The 24,076-nt window shown below is 25.7% G+C and overlaps 1 protein-coding gene across 1 annotated transcript in view; it reads right to left on the reverse strand.

The window, feature by feature from the left end:
* Positions 1–24,076, reverse strand: part of LOC122497869 (toll-like receptor 4) — a 104,957-nt gene that overhangs the window by 2,707 nt on the left and 78,174 nt on the right. The window contains exon 4 of the mRNA XM_043605239.1: positions 351–589. Within this exon, the coding sequence (XP_043461174.1) occupies positions 351–587 (237 nt within the window). The 5' untranslated portion in view covers positions 588–589. The remainder of the gene's footprint in view (positions 1–350; positions 590–24,076) is intronic.

Below are 24,076 nucleotides of genomic sequence, written 5' to 3' on the forward strand. Positions count from 1 at the left end.
TAAATTATTGGAAAAAATTTACATTAGATGAAAAATGGTAAAGAAAATTCAAACTAGAGAAAAATTATTTTAAAAATTCGAGAAAAATTTTAATGTTAATTGAAATACAAATAATTTAATGAAAAATTTAATGAAAAAAAATTCGAATTGTAGAAAATTTAGAAGAGAAAAATAAATTATTTAAGCAAAAGAAAATTTTAGTAAAAACAAAAGTTTTGTTTTTAAATTTTATTTTTTTTTGTGAAAGTATCAAATCGTCTTATTTTGATGAAGATAAATATCCTAATTTATTTTTTGTATGTATTCTTATATAATAATAAAGTAATTAAAGTAAATAAATAAATATTTACCTCAATGTTTCTGTCGAGATTGGATGGAATTTTGGCCAAATTAAGACTTTGGCAGTTGCATGTAAGCATAGTTTTGTCTCTGAAGTATCGGCATTTCTTCGTTTGGATCTCTGGTTCCATTAAGAGCATTGATTGAGATTGAGATTGAGACCATGTCTGTTCAAATGCAAATGTTTCCGGCATTATCATCATGCTGAATCCGAACAGGATGAGGCCATGGAAAATAAACAGATTCATGTCTGCAAAAGAGAAAATAAATTGATTTCATTTCTTTTTTTTCTTTTTTTAGTTAATTTTACTAATTAAATTTTTACTATTAATATTATTAATTTATTACTTATTATTTTGTAATAAAATTATTACTATTTGTATTTATAACAATTATTTATACAAAAAAATTTAGAATTCACTTCTAAACCCAATTTTTATCAAAAGTTACAAATTCGTCATAAAATAAAAATAATTCTACCTTCAATTTTTTTAATCGCAAAAAATTTGTTTCCAATTTATTAAATTTCACTTGCATTTCTCAATTATATATATATGAATAATTATTAAAAATTTTATTACAACAAAAATCACAAAAAGGAAAATATTTTCAAAAATATTTTTCTGTTAGTTTTACAAATATTTTTTTCCCCACAATATAAGCCGTCGATATGGAAAAAAATGAAAAATAAATAAATTTGAAAATTAAAATTCAATAACCAGTTTTAAAGTGCTGTATTATTTTTGTTTTTTCAAATACTTTCTTTTTTTTAGCTTTAATTAAAAATTAATTACAAATTTTTAATGAAACGCGTTCCTTGATTAAACGCCTGAAAATTTCACTCACATACCGTGAAAGCAACATACCATAAAATAATGTTAAAATAGAAAAAAAACAAATAAAAATTCCACAAAAGAAGTGAAATAATTGTACAAGAGACTATAGAAAAAAAAATAGAAAATTACTGATAAAATTTCTTGGAAAATCACACGTTTTCTTGATGTGAAAATTTATCTTCAAAAGAGGATAATATAGAAAATGAAAAATATGAAAAAATTTTTTGAAAAAATAAATTTTCGACTTTCACTATACAATAGACTATGCATACAAATATATAGGTAATTTCAACTGAAACACATTAGTGATAATGATGATAATATTCGAATTAGAGACAATTTAGAAGAAAAAATTTTGTACTGATTTAGTACATTATAATTTTTAATGTAATTTATTATTTATTATTAATTAATTTTATTTTTAAATAATTTTTAATTTGTTTAACAATTTTTTAATTTTTTTAACAATTTTTTAATTTAATAATTTTGTAATTTACAAAATTTCGTAACAAAAACAAAGAAATCCAAATTAGAAAACAGTAGAAAATTTTATTCTCGAAAAATTTAATTATTAATTAAATTATAAATATTTTGACGAATAGTAAAACTTTTGAATTAAAAGGAATTTAGTAGAAAAAATCTAAGTTAGCAGAAAATTTTTACTTCAATAAAAGAAATTTAAATGAAGCATAATTATTTATTAGAAAAATTCTATTTAGGGAAAATTTTACTGTTAATTACTTAAATTAAAAATAATTATCATAAAAATAGTGAAAGATTCGAGTAGAAAAAAATCAAATCAGAAGAAAATTTAATAAAAAATTTATAATTTGAGGAAAATTATTAAAAAAATCCAAGAAAAATTTAATTAAAACAAAAATTATAATTTTATAAAATATTAATTATACTCAAATAAGAGAAAATTTGAAAGAAAAAATTCAAATTTTCTAGAAAATTTAAGTAGAGAAAAAGAAAATCAAATTAGAAGAAACTTAGTGTAGAAAATTTTGTTCGAAAAAGAATCATTGTTAATTAAATTAAAAACAATTTGATAAATAAATATCATACTATTTTCGTTTCAATAAATTATTTACTTGATTTAAATATTTTTTATTTGTTTTTATAAAATAGTATATTTAATAGTACTTGATACAATTAAGATCTATTTGGTTCAAATCAATGTAATTTAAATAACAATTCAAGTTATTTAAATCAATTATGTATTTTTTAAATCCAAATAAAAATTAGTCGAATCAAGTAAATATTTTCAAATAATTTGAATTTATTGAATCAAATAAATTTTTTTTAATGTATTAAAAAAAATATATTTAAATTTTAAATTCAATCTTGTAAATAAAATAAATAAATAAAATTATAAAAAAATAAAACCTATTTTTATATTTATTTTGTAATTTTTTATTATTAACGATATCAGAATAAAATTAAAGTAGATGACAAGATTAAAAATTTTCATCATTCATAAAAGTCTTTTATTTTTATCTGATTAACAAATAGTAATAAAGATACTTAACAAAATTATTTATTCTTATATATTTTATTTTAATTTTTGTAAAAATTCTAAACAATAAAAATGTTGTGAATTAAGCGCAAAAACCTCTCGCTTAAATTTATGTTTGAAATCTTATGAAAATTTTGGTTTGAAAAATAAAGTCTTAATAACCGCTTACTTGTCTATTGTGTGAAATAAATATTTACTTGAATCAAATAATTTTTAATTAAATCAAATAAATTTGAAACAATAATTATTTGAATCAATAATTTAAATATATTTGAAGCTATTTCATTATTTTATTTAAAAATATTATTTGATTTAAATAAAAATTATTTGATTCAAGTAAATATTTATTTACTAATAGGAATAAATAAAAATTTGAATTTTTTTTTATTTTGACAAGAAAAAATGATGTTTTTAGTTTTTTTTATTATTATTATTCAAATAAATAATGTGCCACTATTTGCAACTACTACCAACATTTTACAACACTTATAATACTATTTTTTATTTCTAAATTCAATCCAAGGCCGATATTTATTTTACTCATTATTTATCCAGTAATAAATTAATTTTTCTCAAAGTTTTCCGATGCGGTGAAGAAATAAAAATTATCATAAAAATTCCCATCTTCCATTCATCACATTATTTCCTCAATATTCGCAAAAATAAATTTAAAAATTAAATTTCAATTTCAATATTTCAAGTGTAAAATTTTTCCAATTAGAGAAAAATTATCGGGCTCGCAAAAGGTGTGTACTTGAGAGAGAGAGAAAGAGAGAGAGAGTAATGTTTCACGCGGTAATAAATCTCGCACCTATCACACAATTCTTATAGATATATACTATACAGACTCGTCTAAAAAGAAGTCGATTTGCGATTGCACACACAAAAGTTTCATCTCTCTGAATAGATTTCGATTTCAGTTTGAATAAAAGCAGATTTGTCGGAAGTAATGCTTTTGCACACTGTTGACGAAATCCAGGCGAAGTGAGAAAGAAAACCGAGTATATTTAATATAAAGAACTTTAATAACATGAAATAGAAAATAGACAATAATACAAAGAATGCCAAGAACACTTGAATGAACAAAAGACGCTACGGTCGTAATGAATGTGTGTATGTGTGAGTGTGTAGAAAACTAGTCACTCGCGGACACCACCTAGCGCCGAAGGCTAGAGGTTGGATCACAGTTTCTCAACACTTCCCCTTGAGACAATCTCCAATGGTCCAGGTCCTGATCTTTCCAATCCCAGGGAAAGAACGCATCGTTGGTGCTTTGGTTTGGTCAGCGCCTTGGTAAGGATATCGGCAGGCATATCCTCGGATGACATGTGCTCCAATTGAACCTCTCCTGACTTGATAACGTCTCGCACGAAATGATGCCGAACATCGATATGCTTTGTTCGGTTATGAAAAGCAGGAAACGTTGCCAACTTTTGTGCGCTGAAATTGTCAATGCACAGCTTAATTGATGACAAATTAGACTGTCCGAGTTCCTTCAGAAATCGACTTAGATGCAGTGCTTCCTTGGCTGCCTCACTCAAGGCCATGTACTCTGCTTCAGTAGTCGATAGCGCAACGGTCCGTTGCTTCCTCGAGTCCCACAGAATAGCGCCGCCGCTCATTGTGAAATCAAATCCAGTGAATGATCGCCTGTCGTCGATAGATCCCGCCCAGTCTGCGTCCACATGACCTACAACTTCCTTCTTGTAGTGTTTATAAAGGATTCCGAGATCGTCAGTACCTCTAAGGTATCTCAGTACTCTCTTGGCTGCACCCCAGTGAGTTTCATTGAAGCAATCGTTAAATTGGCTTAATTTACTGGCGGCGTGAGATACATCGGGCCTGGTCGCAATCGATAAGTATAATAAGCATCCGACCAATTCTCGATATGGGGGTTTATTTTTGTCAGATTCGGGCCACGGATCCCCCTTGATCAGCTTCGTTCCAGGTTCCAGCGGAGTGGACACAGGGTTGCATCCTTCCATCCCGAAGCGCTTGAGAACATCCGTGATGTACGTCTTCTGGCTGACATGAATTCCTCGTTCACTTTTGTTGAAATCCATTCCCAAACAGTGTTTAAATCCTGGAATTCTGTTGATCTCGAAGATGCTTCCCAATTCAGATTCGAAGCGCGCGATTTTCTTGGAATCTCGACACATAATCAGAAAGTCATCGACGTATACGATGAGTATCAGCAGATCTTCGTTGCTCGAGTGATCGATGTACACGCAAGCATCTGCTTTCGTAGGGGCCATCCCCAGGTCTCGTAATTTTTTGTCGAGAAGTGTATACCACGCCCTTCCGGCCTGCTTTAGCCCATACAGAGCTTTCCTCATAAAACAAACCTTGTCTCCGGTTTCCAATTTGTTTAAATCCTCCTTCGCTTTTTCGATGAGTTCGTGATCGGTATTAGTTTCGTTGATGATGAAAGAGAGCACTTCCTTTATTCCATTCGGCACCTCCATATAAACTTCCTCCTCCAGCTCCCCGTTGAGATACGCTGTCGTCACGTCGTATTGACGAATGAGCATCCCTTCCTGAGCTGCTAGCGCTATCATCGTGCGGATGGAGCTGAGGCGGGCCACTGGTGCGTAGGTTTCATGGTAGTCTCTTCCGTATTCTTGAGTATATCCCTTGGCGATGATTCTCGCCTTTCTTCTTTCCAATTGACCGTTCGAGCCATATTTTTCGCGAAGTATAAATCGACTGCCGACTATTTCCTTGGCTTCAGACCTTTCCACCAGGTCCCACGTATTTTTGCACAAGATCGATTTTACTTCCTCTCCCATAGCTGACATCCACTGGTGAGATTCAGCACCGGCCAGCGCTCGTTTCATTGGTATTTCGGTCAGAAAAGCTGCGTCGTCGGTTGCTAAATAAGCTTTTCTCGGTCTGCCCGGAAGTCCGGTGCGTATTACTCGCTTCCTTCCTCGTCGTGGTCTGGCTTCATCTTCTTCTCGCAGTCCGGCATCTCCTTCCTCTTGTACAACGGCTTCACCTTCCTCTCGTGGAAAGCCGAAGAAATCATCCTCTTCTTCTTCGTCTTCGTCGATTCTCGGTTCTCTCACATTTGAATTGTCACACAAGTCGATATTGATAAATGGTTCCTCGTTGAAATCATTTTTACAATTCGTCGAATCAGAAGGCGTTTTTGAAGAGTCATACACAGGGAACGGAGTCTCGTCCTCTTCTTTGCACGGAAAAGAATTTTTCTTGATGAATTTAACATCCCTGGAAATTTCAACTTTTCTCTTCTCTGACACCCAAATCCTATGGGCCTTTGATTCCTCACTATATCCCAAAAAGATCCCATGACTAGCTCGTGGCTCGAGTTTTCCTTTTCCTGGCTGTCTGTTCATGATGTAGACCTCGTTTCCAAAGCGTTTGAAATTGCCGACATCCGGAGCGCTTCCATGCCAAGCTTGATATGGAGATTTCCCGTCCAGTTTGCTCACTGGTGATCTATTATGGATGAAGTTCGCCGTATTCACAGCTTCTGCCCAGAAGATTGGCGGTAACCCGGCTTGAATCAATAAACACCTTGCCGACTCCATCAGAGTCCTGTTGAGCCTTTCGGCAACGCCGTTTTGCTCTGGATTGTAAGGTGCTGTGAGACGTCGCTTAATTCCGTGGTTTTTCAAAAGTTTGTCGAAATTTAAATTGTCATACTCCTTTCCGTTGTCCGTTTGAAAGGATTTAATTTTTATTCCGCGTTGAGTACTCACGAGAGCTCTAAATTTCTCGAATTCCTCGAGTGCATCACTTTTTCTTTTTATAAATCGAATTTCAGTCCATCTGCTGCAGTCGTCGATAAATGTTATGAAATAAAGACTTTTTCCATGCGACTCCACCCGCATAGGGCCACAGAGATCCGAATGAATTAACTCGCCCGGAATTGTTGACCTTGTAGACTCTCGCGGAAATGGCGGTCGGGACATCTTCCCCTGCAAGCACACACGGCACTGGAAATCATCACTCGAGTCTTCCACTTTGACACCCACAATGGAACCGGTTTTGATTGCTTCTGTCAAAGCTTTCACGTTCAAGTGTCCCATTCGGAAATGCCAGTCCTGTAACGAATTTTCCTTGGGAGTTATCGTCGTGACGTTTGATTCGATTACATTTTTACACTGAGGATTATTTAAACCGTGTAAATAATATAAACCATTTTCGCGCCTCGCGGTAATCAAAATATTTCCACTCCGGTCGACTACTTCCGCTTCACTGTCACGAAAAATTACGTTATATCCCGCGTCCGTAACTTTGCCGATTGATATTAGATTTGTTCGTAAATCGGGTACGAGCAAAGTCTCACTCAATTCCAAGATTTTCTCGCCATTGTTTACACGAGTTACCGTCGACACTGTACCTTTTCCGAGGATATCTGCGCGCGCACTGCTTGCGAGGTTAATTTTTCCGTGATCGTGATTTTCATCGATTTTCGCGAACAGATTTTTATTGTTGCACATATGCGATGTGCAACCACTATCGAGACACCAACTATTGTTGCTTACCGAACTGTCAACAATTTGAAAAGACTTGTCTGTTGATGCTTTCGTCGACGTCGTCAACAGACACACTTTTTCACTTACTCTCGCCGATTCGTTTTTAGAACTTTGGTCTTTTCTACAGAATCGCGCGCGATGTCCGATCTGTCCACACTTGTAACATTTTATCTTTGAGTCCCTTTTCGTTGGCTCTGATTTCGTCGAATTTCCTTGTCGATCGTTTTGTTTACCTCTGTAATCACTTTTTCGAACAAACATCGCGTTTTGTGGAGCACATCGACCTGATTCCTTACGAGCATCGAATTCTTCTGTTATTTTGATTCGCAGCACCTCGAGAGTTGGCAGCTCGTCGCGGGAGGACATGGCGCACCTGAAATTTTCGAAGCTTTCGGGTAAGCTTCGCAGAAGCATCACGACCAATAAATCCTTATTTATGACCACTTCCATCTCTTCAAGCTTGTCCACTAAGTCGAAGAACGTTCGTATATGATCCCCAGAGTCATCGCCGTCGAGCATTCTCAAGGACATGAGCGTGTTCAGCAACGCAGCTTTCCGCGCCGGACCCTTAGATTGATAGATCCTTTCTAATTTGGTCCAAATTTCGTGGGCAGTTTCGCAATCCTTTGTCTGTTTAAGTTCCGACGGGTTTATGGCGAGCACTATATCCGACTGCGATTTCAGGTCAACTTCCACCCACCGGTTTGAAGCTTCCAACGAAGCCGGATCTCCTTCCACTACCGCGGGCTTTTGAATGGTCCCATTAACATAACCCCACATGTCGTTCTTTATAAGCACCGCACGCATTTGTATCTTCCACGTCTCGTAATTGTCTTTATTGAGAACTTCGAATCTCACACCCGTTCCGTTCATTTTGATGACTAGTAAGAAAGTTCCGCGACAAAGCTCACAATAAACGAAGAAGATACACACTACGCGGCAAAAAGAAAAATGTCTACCGAGGAGTCAGGCGTCGCGTCCGATGCGACGAACTTTTCGGAAGATAATTCAATACAACTCGATATTCGCGTTACGGCCTGGGCCCATAACCTGTTGACGAAATCCAGGCGAAGTGAGAAAGAAAACCGAGTATATTTAATATAAAGAACTTTAATAACATGAAATAGAAAATAGACAATAATACAAAGAATGCCAAGAACACTTGAATGAACAAAAGACGCTACGGTCGTAATGAATGTGTGTATGTGTGAGTGTGTAGAAAACTAGTCACTCGCGGACACCACCTAGCGCCGAAGGCTAGAGGTTGGATCACAGTTTCTCAACACACACCATGAAAATTCCACTCTTTTTCTTATATATATATACGTACGTCTCTTTTTGACATAACATTGTACAGACGCATTCAAAGACTCACGAAAATTCACTACTCACGTAACCAATATAAATTTTGTCCTATTTTCGTTCAAGTGAATTGCGATCTTAATTATTCCGAGAATATATATCCGCGCGATAATATTATATATATTTGCAGGCACACACACTTAATGCAAATTACGATTCCCCCATATATAATTGGCTCTGGCTGATATAGACGTTATTTTAGAGCTTAAACTTATAACACTCAATCCTATTTAGTTATAAGCTTAAATAATTATTTTAGATGTAAATCACCTTTATTTTCTTATATGCAAACTCATTATCTCTCTAATGAGTTTCAGTTTAATTTAAGTGAAAGTTGAAAATTTATTTTTTCAATAAACATCTTTTTTTTCTGAGTCCAAAAATTATGTCTTTTTTTGGACAAAAAATATTTGGCAAAATTTTTTAACAGAAACAAATTTTTTTTGTATTAAAAGTTTTTTTTTTACATAAAAGTTTCAATAGAATGCAAAATAACAATAATAAAATAAAATTCAAAGTTCCCTAGGAACTTGATCTCATTAAATAAATAATAAAAAAATAAATAACTTAATTAGATACTGAAAACTTGATTACACTGAAAAGAAAATTAATTAATTCAAATAATCAACTATTATCAATTTAAATATTTACATACTTGAATCAAATAATATTTATTGGAGTCAATTAAATGGTATTTGAACCAATAATTACAGTATCTAAAGCAAATATGAATTAAACCATATAATTGAGTCCAATAAATATTATTTGATTCAATTAAATATTTAATTGATAATAGTCAATTAATCGGTTATTTGAATCAAATAATTTTTTTTTTCAGTGTAGAAATATTAATACTTTTTTCGTATTAAAATTTGTAGATTTTTCATCTATTTTAATTTTAATTTGATAATTGTTATTAAATAAAAAATATTCAACAACTTATAAGTTTATAATACAACTTATAATATTCAACAACTTTAAATTACCATAAAATTTTTCAAAACAAAGTTAATTATTTACAAAAATCCTAATAAAATCCTTCGCAAGAATTCAATTATTTTTACAAGTAATAAAATTTCTCAAAAAAATTCAATTATTTTAAAAAAATGTAATAAAATTCGTTGCAAGGATTCAATTATTTTCATAAATAATAAATGGATTATTCGGTAATTCAATTTTTATTACAAAATTCTAGAAGAATTCAATTATTTAAATTAAAAAATAAATAATTTATTGAATAATTGAATGTTTGTTAAAATTGAATTCTCATAAAGAATTTTATCAATAAATTTTTAAATAATGGAATTCTTTTGACAAATTTTAATTAAATTTTTAACAATAATCACATTTTTCGAGAAATTCGTTTATAAAGATACTTGAAATTTTGATGAGAAGTTTTTTAAAATTTTTGAACAGAATTTAAATTTTGCGAAGAGTTTTATTACACTGAAACCTCCGAACTTTAGACTGCTCCGTACTGGTGTCTAAAGTTCGGGGGTTTCAGTGTATTTATGAAATTAATTCAAATTTTCCCAAAAATTTTATTAACATTTTTCTAAAATAATTTAATTTCGGAGATTAATTTTATTATTTATAAAGAATACTTGAAATTTTGATATGAATTTTTTTTTTAATTTTTAAACATAATTGAATTTTTACTAAGAATTTTATTACTTTTGAAAATAATTTAATTCTTACAACGAATTTTATTCAAATTTATATAAAAATAACTAAATTTCTGTGAAGAATTTTAATATTTATATATAAATAATTGAGTTCATGCAACGAATTTTATTCAAGTTTATAAAAATAATTAAATTTCCGTGAAGAATTTTATTATTTATAGAAATAATTGAATTCTTGAAAAGAAAATTTGTTAAATTTTTTTTTAAATAATTGAATTCTTGCGATGAATTTTATAAAAATCTTTTTAAATCATTCATATTTTTAAAAACATTTTATGAAATTTTGTATTTTAAATAATTCAATTCCTGAGAAAATTTTATTACTTATGAAAATAATATGGAATTATTTCGTAGAAATTTATTAAAAATTTTGTAAATAATTGAATTGCTACGAAAATTTGCCAAGAATTTTATTAAAAATTTTAAAAATAATTGAATTTCGAAGAAGAATTTTATTGTTTATAAAGATAATTTAAATTTTGACGAGAATTTTTTTTTAAATTTTTGAATATAATTGAAATTTTGCGAAGAATTTTTATAACTTTTGAAAATAATTGAATTCCTGAATCATTTGTAACCTTTCAATTTTTTCCAGTACTTTTTTTTAAAAATCCCTGACTTTTCCCTGATTTCCCTGACCTGTGGCAACTCTGTAAATAAAATTTTTTTCAATTTGAAATGTTTCATTTATAAAAATTCTTTTTATTTAATTAACAATAAAATTTTTTCTAAACATTTTTTTTACCCAATTTATTCTAATTTAAAAAATTGTTTTGCTAAACAGAAAATTAAAAATGTGATCAATGTTTTTACTGAAAGAAAAATTACATTTTTCTCACAATAACATTTTTTTTTTGCATTTTATTAATTATAAAAAAGTTTCTCAGGGAAAAAATGGTGGTTTAATTTCTCCACTTGAGAACGCCAAGATCGCCACTAGGTGACGAAAAATTTGGTTTTGTGTTTTGTCAATTGAACTGCCATCTGACGATGATCTGTGCGTGCGCAGGTGGAGAGTACCATCTCCATATTGAATCTCAAGATGTTCTTAACTTTATAATTGTTTACAATTATAATAAGATATTGAAGAAATAAAAAAAAATTCTGAAAACTATTATTAATTTTTACTTCTATAAGCCTATTAACAGATTTTAAAAAATAAATTACATTTTGAAAAAATCTCTCCCTTATTTATGTCACACATTTTTTTCTCTGTCATTCCTAAAACAAAAAAAGAAAAAAAAACTTTTTTAAGAGACAGGCATATTTTTTTATGCAAAGAATTATATAAGAGGTGTGTGTGTGTGTAGTGGGGGAGGGGAGAGAAAAAAAAATAAAAATACAATTTCCTAGGTACCTACAGGACACATAAATACTGAGCATACTAAGATACCTCCTCTGGTTTCAATTCCCTGTAAAATAGTAAAATGTTTTATGCAAAATGGTAATTTCATTTCCCATATTCACGCCATAAATTTTCTTATAAACGCAGTCAGATCGTTCGTAAGATTTTAATTTACGCTTTTTACCTTTATAATTCAAAACTGTAAAAAAAACAAAGAATAAACAAAACACTGAGGACTCATTAAAAATATAAATTCCTATTCCATCCTCCATATAAGGCACATTTGTATTTTTTTATTTCAGAAATTTTATAAAACATTTTTTTTCAAAAATTCTTTTCCATTTTTAATGTGTGTATATATTGTGGAGAAAATGTATGTAAATTTTGTGAATTGCAAACCAAAATTTGCACACACTAGAGAATTTTAATTATTCTTTTGTAATTAACATTTGGTCCTTAATATAATAATTAATTATTTAATTAAGTTCGAGCACGTTTCGAAAAATTATTATCTTACTAAAATTTAGAAATAAAATCCAGAACATTTTTCTTTTTCTTTAGTTTATTTATAGTTACTTTATTTATTTATTTATTTACAAATAAAAAAGGGTCAAGCCCTTTCGTACAATTAGTACTTAGTTTTCCTTTTACTATTTTAATTTATTAGTTAATAACTATTTATTCGTTCGTTTAGTTATTAATTATTAGTTTATTTATAATTTCGAAAAATTCTCTAAGCAATTTTTTTAAGACTTTTGATTCAAAACGCAGATTGTATTTTAAACAAAAAATCTTTTTAATTAAATAATAAATTAATTTATCAATAAAGTACTAAATTATTCATTATTTCTTTAAATATAATTATTTTCTTTATTAAGAGGCAAAAGTTAGGTATTAATTTCTATTTAATTTTCAAAATACTATGTAATTTTATATTTATTTAATTATTGTTGTTATTTATGACGCACTACCGAAAATGGTACCTAAGAAACAAAAAATTTGAGGTTATGTTTAAATTTTTTTTGGAGTAAAAATACAGAAAGAGAATTAATTATTATTCAAATTATTAATGTTCAATTCTTCTTAGCATCCGAAATATTTAATAAAAACTAGTATCGAATTTATATAATTAAAAATTAACTTTTAATTAAGTAAAATCCGTTAAATCTACCACAAAAATAACCTAAAATTCGCTTGTTTCTTAGGTCCTTGGGAGCGCGTCACATAATTATTAACTATTATTGTTCTTCCGTGTATTTTTTTCAAATAAATATAATATAAATAAAAAAATTCGAGTTTTATAATTTAAAGAAAAAAATGCAAAAAAGATTAAAAGAAATATTGAATAAAAATAAAATTAATGGTAAACATCGTTTGTAAAAAAAAATCGAAAATTTGTGAAGAGAATTTAATATCAAAAAAAGACAAATTTTCCGCTTTTTATATAAGTAATGAATAAATTAACGTCATTTTCTCCAAATTAAATAATTTTGTGTTCGCACTAATTACGAAATAAAATTTGATTGTTGACAGTTTTAACCAATTTTATCTTATTTATTTTATCGGAGTTTCTACTTTAATTTCCATATATAGATATATGTGTATGTAAAGCCATAAAATACTGCGTTCTAGCGGAAAATAAAAAGGAAAATTGAATTCTTATCACGATGAAAACTAGTATTTGGATCAATAGTTTTTTTTTGTAAATAAATTGAAAATATAAATCAGAAAATAAAATTTAGTTGATATAAAAAAAATTATCTTATATACAATTTTGAATCAGTGGAAAATTAAAATATTATATTGTTAATTAAACTTTTCTATTTTATCATTATTCAGAGCGCATTTTCTTTTTTCTGATTAAATCATTAAAGAAACATTTTATTTAATGGAAAAAAGAAGAAGAAAAATGATCAAAAAATAAGAAAAAGGAAAAAAAGAAACTGCGTAATTCGTTATTATTTTGAATTTAGGAGAAGTTGACTGCGCAATTCTGAACTCGATATTTCCTATTATTACGCAACGTACGCAGTTGAGGGTTGGCAAAAATATTGACGTTACTGAAAACGAGGGATGAGAGAGAATAAGACTATATACACACATATAAGGATCTACGAGAAAATGGGCTTACATTACGGGGGCGAAAGGCAAAACTTTAAGTTGAGAGAAAATATATATCCCACCGAATAGATAAGACAACAATGATGTACAAAATATCCTGTCTTGACCTTTTTTCCTCAAAGATAAAAGAGAAGAGCCTTCAAAAAGTAAAGATTTTTCTTTTTTCTTTTTCTAAGAGAAGAAAAATGTTCTTTTCCTTTTTTTGAATAGAAAAAAAATGTTTTGTTTAAAAACTGAAATAAAAATTTAATTTTTTTCTTTTTTAAATAATAAAAAGTGTAAGGTTTTTTTAAAATAAAGTAACAAAGTTAGTTTTCTTTTTTTTTTTTGTTTAGTAATTTTTCTGAAGTTTCGAACTTTTAAATGAACGAAATAATTTTTTGTTACTGCAATATTTGACAAAATTACTAGACTCAAATGAAAAATATTGACATATTGTGAACGAACATTTATTTAGTAAAAAATTGTTTTTTTAATTATAAAGTCAGGAATATTTTGTAAATAAAATTGAAATTAAAGTATGTAAAAAAAATATCGTAATTATTTCTTTATTTATATAAACGGGAAAATAAATAAAAAATCTGCTCAAAGTTTATAGTAAAAAGAAATAAAAATTTCAATGTAATAAATAATTATTAAAACATAATAAAAACCTAATAAGAGGGAAAAAATAAAATTAGAGTGGAAAATAAGAACATATTTCTCTTTTCTTCACATCAAATAAAAAAGTTTTTTTTTCCTTTTTGTTTTAAATTTATTTTTTATTTATTTATTTATTTGAAAATTAACGGGACAGACCCTTTCGTACTATTTTTATTCATTTATTTAAAATAGATTTCTACATTTCTTTTGTAAAAATAAAATAATAAAAAGTCCAACTATATTGAAACGAGGAAAAAACTTTATTTCATTATAAAACAAAAACATTTTTTTCCTTTCAAAAATGTAAAACACTTTTTATCATCTGTTAATTTTTCATTAAGAAAGAAATAGCCCAACAGTGCAAAATAATTTTTTAAAAGACAATTTAATGTTTCTTCATAAAAAAAATAGTATATATGTATATATATATATAAAAAACAATAATGGTTTCATGTTACAGATACTTTGATAATATAAAAGAAACCAAAATAAAAATAAACACGTCAATTATTTTTTCAGAAAAGCAAATAACATTTTATTGAATTTCAAAAAAAAAAGAGATTTTTTTTTATTACTGTTTGAAGGGAAAAAAACATTTGCTTTGCATTTTATTTGAAAATAAAGAACTTTCTTTTTAGAAATAAATTGAAAAATACGATATTTAATTTTAAAAAAATTTGTTAAAAAACAAAATACATTTTCGTGTGTAAAACAAAGAAAAAAATATGAATGAAACGATTTTAATTCACATTTTGTTTCAATTTTACGCAAATAAAGGAGACCTTTTTTTTTAAAGGAAATACTTCACCATAGGTAGAAAAGAATTAAATAAATTCTTCACTACCAACAATGCGAGAGTAATGAAAAAATTCTGCGAATTCATTTGAAAAGACAAAAGAAGTTATTTAAAGTTTAAAAAAATATACATATAAATATATAGTCGTTAATTATAAAACACTACAATTCTCCCTTTTTCATTAATTTCAAAAAGTTCATCTCAAAGAGACACAAGTTTGATTATTATTATTTCTAAAAATTGCAACTAAATCACAACTTACGGATTTTTTTTTTTTTAATTTGGGAAAGAAAATTTATAGGCCACTTAAGATTTTGAATAATTTAATATTTGTTTAATACTTTGGATAAAATTTCCCAACTTTACTGTCCGATGAAAATCCTGCTATTGTGTTAAAATTCTGAGGGAATTAATTTCACTAAAACACTAATCACTCTATTTACAAATTAATTGGTAAACTTTTGACCTGACAATTTGAGCTGTAAAACAAGTTGCAATCAAAAATCCCTAACTTCACGTGAGGACAGAATATCTCAATTATTATACTATACAAGCAACAATTTAACTAACTTTTTAGAATAAAATTAGCAATTTTAAAAATAATAGAAATTAAAAATTTTTAATTCAAATTTTTGTTGAAAACACTAAAAAAAATCGAATTTTGGAAAAATTACAAATAATTGCAGAAATTCAATTATTTTCAAGAGTGATAAAATTCTTCTCATAAAGAATGATTCCAGAAATTCAATTATTTTCAAAAGTTATAAAAAAGATTTTTATAAAATTCATCGCAAGAATACAATATATTTAAAAAAAAAATTAAAAATTTCTTTTCAAGAATTCAATTATTTTTATAAATAATAAAATTCTTCACGGAAATTCAATTATTTTTTATAAACTTGAATAAAATTCTTTGCATGAACTCAATTATTTATATAAATAATAAAATTCTTCCCCAAAGTTCAATTATTTTCAAATCAATTTCAAATTCCCAAAAATAGTACGCAAACATTTAATTATTTTCATAAATAATAATTGAATAATTGAATTTAAAAAGATTTGAATTTGAAATTTTTGAAATTCTTATTTCCTACAGAAAAATAATATTGATTAAATATTTATTTAAAAAAAAAATTATTGATGTTTTCGAATAATTTTACAATTAAAGAAATTTGTAAATAAATGTAACCGAACATTTTTTTGAGTCAAATTTTTTCCTTTATTTTCTAAAAATTTAAAAATTTTCAGTTTCATTTTTAATTAAATTTTTGAATTGACAAATATAGAATAGAATATGTAATGTTTCTTTTCCAAAAGAAAAGAATGAGTTTCTGAACAATATTGTTATTGAGAAATATAAATTATGCATAAAATGTGTATATTTCCTATTTCTTAATTATAATTTTTTAACAATTAACAATTTTCTCATATTTTTTTGAAATAAAAAGGAGAAAAATTTGCATAATTTAGATCAGTGAAACGAAATTTGTTACAGAAAAAAGCATACAATAAACAAAATTTATTTGTTAATCATAATTTTTTTATATTTTCTAATTTCAAATATTGTTTTATTATAAATCATGAAAAAATACCTGCAATTTTTCGATCTGTCAAAGAATATTTTTTAAAGAAAAACAAAAAACAAAAAAAAAAAACAAAAGCATACACAAAAAATAACTTCAAAGTGTGGACAGACAGACTTTCCGTTAGAAAATTCTCTGCATTCATTTGTTTGTTTTGAAAATTAATTTTTGTGGGTTATTGTCATTTTTTTAATGTCAAAAAAACCAAAAAAAAAAAAACTCGTTTTATTCACTTCACAAAATTGACAAACATTCCATTCCATATTTTTTATTTTTCTGACTTTTTCCTAATTTTCATCAAAAATATTTATTTTTTTCTTATGCTGATAGTAAATTGAATTCCTGCAACAAATTTTATTATTCGTGAAAGAATTTAAAATATATTTATAAAAAATAATGTAATTCTTGCGAAGAATTTTATAAAAATTTTTAAATAATTTATTTCTTTCGAATAATTTTATGCAAATTCTAATTTAAATCATTGAATTTATGAAAATTTGTATTATTCATGAAAAGAATTGAATTCTTACGAAAGTTTTTACAAATCATTTTTTAAATAATTGAATTCTGTTTGGAAATTTTATGAAAATAGTACATATTAAAAATCATTGAATTGCGAAAAGTTTATAAAAATAATTAAATTTTACAACGAATTCTATTAAAAAAATTTGTCAATAATTGAATGTATGTGGGGAATTTTATTAAATTTTTTTGAAAATAATTGACTTCATAAAAAAATATTTTATTATTTATGAAAATAATTGAATTCTTGCGAACGATTAACTTAGTAGAATTTTTTAAAATAATGTAGTTTCCAAGAAAAAATTTATTATACTTTTAAAAACATTTGAATTATTGAGATGAATATTGTTATTTTATGAAAATAATTGAATTTGAAAAGAATTTTATTAAAACACCTCAAAATAATTGAATTTTTGGGAGTAATTTTCTTATTTATCGACATAACTGAATTCTTTCGAAAAATTATTTTTGTAAATAATTGAATTCTTAGAAAAAAATTAATTTAAAATTAAATTATTTAAAAAAAAATTAATCAAAATTCTATTTAAAATTGATTTGTTTTGAACAATTTTATTAAAATATTTGAAAATAATTGAATTCCTGTGAAAAATTCTAATATTTTTGTAAATAATTGATTTCTTCCAAAGAATATTAAAAAAACCATTTTTTTAAATAATTAATTTTTGAGGAATTGAAATTAAATTTTTAAGAATAATTGAATAGTTGCTAAGAATTTTATTAACATTTTCAAAAATAATTGAATTCTTTATAAGAATTTTATAAACATTGTTTTAAATAATTAATGTTCTCGAAATATAAAAAATATTATGAAAATTTTATTAGTTTAAATAATTGAATTCTTGTGGAAAACTTTATTTGTGAAAATAACTGAATTTTTCGATTATTAATTTAACCCATTTAGTCCCAAATGTCCGTTTTTTTTAGTACAAGTTCAAGCTCCCCGTTCTACGAGTTCCGGTTTTAAAAAAAATCGGGACAAAGGTTATCTTATGGATTTGAGTGTCCTCTTTCAGAATCTGAAAAAAAATTTCAATTTCGACTTCATGATAAAAAGTTATAATTGTTTAAACAAAAAAAAAGCCGTTTTTTTAAGTGTTTTTTTTCTTTAAAAGCAGATTATTTAATTGAAATCGGCTTGGGAAAAATCGGGAACATCAAAATATCGCGTCCAAAATGTTGGGACTATCAAATAGACGTACTGCCAAAAACAATTTTTTTCAAATTTCAAAATGGCGCCTCAAAAATGGCCGCCAAAATATGCAAATTTGGAAAAAACATTTTAAAAAATTTTAACGCTACATTTTTTTTACTTTTATGTTTTATTTAACTAAAATAATGCTGCTTCAACAAAAAATATTGTTATTTGATGTTATTTAACAATATTATAAACAATTTTTATAAACAATTTGAAAACTATGAGCCAAAGTGGAAGTAAAAAATTTATTTTCATCAATTCTCTTTTTTGGTGGAGGTAAAAATGGATATTGAAAGTAAGAAATTTAATTCAAAATTATTTTGCAATGTTTAAGAATGTTATAAACAATTTTTTTAAACAATTTTGCAAAACATGAAATAGAATGGTAGAAAATTTTTTTTTTTTAATTTTATTATGCTCTCTGGTAATCAAAATGTTGCTTAAGGTTTAAACTTTCATTTAACATTATTTAGCAATATTTAAAAATGTTATAAACAATTTTTATAAACAATTTTCATAGAAAAAAAAGTTTAGAGTGAAAAGAAATTTTTTTTTCACTATTTAGGGTAAGTGCGTCAATTGCTGCGGGTGCTTCAGTTTCTGCGGCATTTTAATCATTTAAGTGAATACATTTGTTCAGGGCACAAATAATTTTGAAATTTTTTTTAAAAATTACTTAACGATGTAAGTTTTAAAATAGATATAGGAAGTATATACCAAAACTTAATATTTATGTATTTTATTTTAATTAAAAGTTGACATGTTCAAGGTTTTATTTATTTTCATTGCTAACTTTGCTGGCGGTGCAAAAATAACTACATAAAAAAGGCTTTATTATTGTTTTTAGACTTAAAGTGGTTATTATTATGATGATTTTAGATAAAGAAAACCTTGTTTTAAAAGAAAAATTAAACTTTACTTTATTTTTGTCTGTTATTATATTTTATTTTTAAGAGTAGTAATTAACACAGAATTTGGGCTTGATTTAATTTCTGCGCCCTCAGAAAATCAACTAAGACTGGTTACAATAGACTATCTATTTTGAAAAAGAGCAAGAAAAAATTATGAAAATGAAAGAAAAAATGAAGATTATGGAGGAAAAACTAAAGAAAATTTAATAAATACATAAATTAATTAAGGAAGAATTCTGTTATTAAGTTTTAACTAAATGTTTCAAAAATGTGATAATTCAGAAATTATTTGTTACTTTTGTTAATATATGATATATATTTATTTTTAATAAATTTATATTCTATTCAATTAAACATTGATTAAAATCATTGTCCCATTTTGATTTCATAGTAAACACGAAATTATGCGCAGAAACTGACCCACAGGAATTGAATTCGCGCAGCAACTGAAGCGCAGCAACTGACTCAAACGCGCAGAATTAAACGCATTGAATATTATTTTTAATTCATTAAATTTATTAAAATAAATTATATTTTAGAGATGTTATTTATTGTAAACATATCTTAATAACACAAACTACAAATTTAATAAGACATAAGTTCAATTTGATCAATATAAAAATTATATTTTATAGTTAAAAGACGTCTTGACCAAAATACCGCAGGAATTAGTACACTTACCCTACTTGGTTTGTCATTAGAATAGATATTTAAAAGACAAATCTTTGTCTGTAATTATTTAAGATTTTTTTAAAATGTTATAAACAATTTTTATAAACAATTTTTATAAAAAAAGATGTTCAGAGTGGACAAAAATCTTCTTTTCTTCACTACTAACTTTCTTTTGTCATTAAAAGTGGAAACTGAAGTATCTGACGTTTATAAAAAATTTGTAAACAATGTATAAAAATGTTGTAAACAATTCTTATAAACAATTTGCTAAATATGAAGTACCATCATGGAAAAAAAGCATTTTTTTATTATATAATACCTTCTTGTAATCAAATTCTTTGTTATAGATATAAACTTTCATTTAACATTATTTAGCAATTTTTAAAAATGTTATTAACAATTTTTATAAACAATTTTAAAAATTGTTTATAAAATTTGGATAAACGGTTGAAACATCAGTTTCCATTTTAATGTTAGAATAAGTTAGTGGTAAAGAAAAAATTTGTTTTTTCTCTGAACATCTTTTTTTATAAAAATTGTTTATAAAAATTGTTTATAACATTGTAAAAAAATCTTAAATAATTGCAGACAAAGATTTGTCTATAACATATCTATTCTAATGACAAACAAACAAATAAAGAAAATAAAAATTTTTTTCCACCCTGAACTGATTTTTTTATGAAAATTGTTTATAAAAATTGTTAATAACATTTTTAAAAATTGCTAAATAATGTTAAATGAAAGTTTATATCTATAACAAAGAATTTGATTACAAGAAGGTATTATATAATAAAAAAATGCTTTTTTTCCATGATGGTACTTCATATTTAGCAAATTGTTTATAAAAATTGTTTATAACATTTTAAAAAAATCTTAAATAATTACAGACAAAGATTTGTCTTTTAAATATCTATTCTAATGACAAACCAAGTAAATAGTGAAAAAAAAATTTCTTTTCACTCTAAACTTCTTTTTCTATGAAAATTGTTTATAAAAATTGTTTATAACATTTTTAAATATTGCTAAATAATGTTAAATGAAAGTTTAAACCTTAAGCAACATTTTGATTACCAGAGAGCATAATAAAATTAAAAAAAAAAAATTTTCTACCATTCTATTTCAAGTTTTGCAAAATTGTTTAAAAAAATTGTTTATAACATTCTTAAACATTGCAAAATAATTTTGAATTAAATTTCTTACTTTCAATATCCATTTTTACCTCCACCAAAAAAGAGAATTGATGAAAATAAATTTTTTACTTCCACTTTGGCTCATAGTTTTCAAATTGTTTATAAAAATTGTTTATAATATTGTTAAATAACATCAAATAACAATATTTTTTGTTGAAGCAGCATTATTTTAGTTAAATAAAGCATAAAAGTAAAAAAAATGTAGCGTTAAAATTTTTTTAAATGTTTTTTCTAAATTTGCATATTTTGGCGGCCATTTTTGAGGCGCCATTTTGAAATTTGAAAAAAATTGTTTTTGGCAGTACGTCTATTTGATAGTCCCAACATTTTGGACGCGATATTTTGATGTTCCCGATTTTTCCCAAGCCGATTTCAATTAAATAATCTGCTTTTAAAGAAAAAAAACACTTAAAAAAACGGCTTTTTTTTTGTTTAAACAATTATAACTTTTTATCATGAAGTCGAAATTGAAATTTTTTTTCAGATTCTGAAAGAGGACACTCAAATTTATAAGATAACCTTTGTCCCGATTTTTTTTAAAACCGGAACTCGTAGAACGGGGAGCTTGAACTTGTATTAAAAAAAACGGACATTTGGGACTAAATGGGTTAAAATAGTAATAAAAATAATTGAAATTCGTCGACGAGTTTTGTTATTTATGAAAATAATTAAATTCATGCTTAGAATTAAATCAAATTTTTTTTTTTAAATTGAATATTTTTCACTTATTCCCGCCCGCTTGTGCGCCGATAATTTGGCTAGTTTTATTAAAACAAAAAAAAAGAAATAAACTATTGTATTATTTTTTATTGTTACTATTATTTCTGTACCATTAAAATTATTTTATACAAAAACATTAAGTATAAGGATAAAATAATATTCCTCTGATTATAATATATATATAGTGAATAATGGTATGTTTATAATAACTCGAAGGAGTTCCATTCCTCCTCTGCTACTATTATTAACATGTCAGTCATGATTCACGATAATAATAATAAACCAGATTTTCACTTGCTGCGAAAAAAACACCAGTTTCTGATGTACAAAATGCAGTATATATATATATATAGATATAAAAATAAATCTACTTATATGTACTGTTCTCATCAGTCGTGAAGGTAATTAAACGTTTCTGAATCAACAATGAACGGTTTTGTGAGATTTTGTCCTCTACCTCATTTTTAATGTTAAGGTAATCTCATTAATATACGCAGAACAAAAATCTCCTCTGAATGCTAATTTTCGAAAAAAAAGAAAGAAACAAAAATTATATAGAGATTTAAAATCAAGATACTAGATTTGTTTCCTAAGTAGATTAAATTTTTTTTTAAAAAATTAAAAAAATACTAAAATTAAAAATTATAAAATTTGTACTATCACTTGGTCGTATTAACAGACTTTGTACTCGATAATTAATTTTTAAAAAGTAGCTTTCAAACTAAAAAAAGTAGCTATCGAAAAATTAAACTTAACCACCAAAAAAACTCGTTTTAGACACTTCATAAAACTGAGAAAAATTCCATTCCATATTTTTTATTTTGCTGACTATTTCCTCATTTTCATCAAAAGTATTTACTTCCTTCTTATCCTGTTAATAAATTGAATTCCTGCAACGAATTTTATTATTTATGAAAGAATTTAAATATTTATAAATATAATTTAATTCTTGCGAAGAATTTTATAAAAATTTTTAAATGATTGATTTCTTTCGACTAATTTTATGCAAATTCTAATTTAAATAATTGAATTCCTGTGAAATTTTTATTATTCACGAAAAGAATTGAATTCTTACGAAGATTTTTACAAAATTTTTTAAATAATTGAATTCTGTTTGGAAATTTTATGAAAATAGTAGATAGGTATTAAAAATCATTGAATTGCGAAAAGTTTTTAAAAATAATAAAATTTTACAAAGAATTTTATTAAAATTTTTGACAATAATTGAATGTCTGTGTGATATTTTATTAAATTTTTTTTGAAAATAAAATTGAATTCCTAAAAAGCATTTTATTATTTATGAAAATAATTGAATTCTTGTAAACGATTTTATTAGAATTTTTTAAAATAATTGAATTTCTAAGAAGAAATTTATTACATTTGAAAATAATTGAATTGTTGTGATGAATATTGTTATTTATGAAAATAATTGAATAGTGTTGAGAAGAATTTTATAAAAATTTTCAAAAATAATTGAAATTCTTCAATGAGTTTTATTATTTATAAAAATAATTGAATTCTTGGTTTTAGCAAAAATTTTTGTAAAAAATTGAATTTACATGAAAAATGTTATTATTAGTGAAAGTAATTGAATTATTGTGAAGAATTGTATAAAAATTTGGTTAAATAATTGATTTTTTCGAAATTTTTTTTAAAATGCTATTCTAAATTAATTGAAATCCTATGGAAATTTTTATTATTTTTGAAAATAATTGAATTTTGGATGAATTTTATCAATTTTTTGATCAAATTAAAAATTGATTGTTTGAAATAAAGAATTAAATTTTTTTCTTATTCAAAAAATGGACAAGTTATTAAAAATATTTATCTTTTGGTAAACAATTGTCAGTAATAAATAATCAAACTAATGAAATCATCATCTATTCGACAAATAATATTTTTTTAATAGAAGTATCGATTTTGGAAAAAAATAATGTCTCTGGTCTAAACAATTTCTGCAAAAGATTTTTTTTTGTAATTACTTTTTTTCAGTATTTTATTTATTTTACCTATAAATTTTAATAGGAATTAAATAATAATTCGATAATAAGCGTTACTTATGCGATTATTTATCGATAGTAATAATAATTATTATTATAATACAGTATTTAT

Source organism: Leptopilina heterotoma, unplaced genomic scaffold (genome assembly GCF_015476425.1).
Source record: "Leptopilina heterotoma isolate Lh14 unplaced genomic scaffold, ASM1547642v1 Lhet_10, whole genome shotgun sequence".
In the NCBI taxonomy this organism is placed as follows: Eukaryota; Metazoa; Arthropoda; class Insecta; order Hymenoptera; family Figitidae; genus Leptopilina; species Leptopilina heterotoma.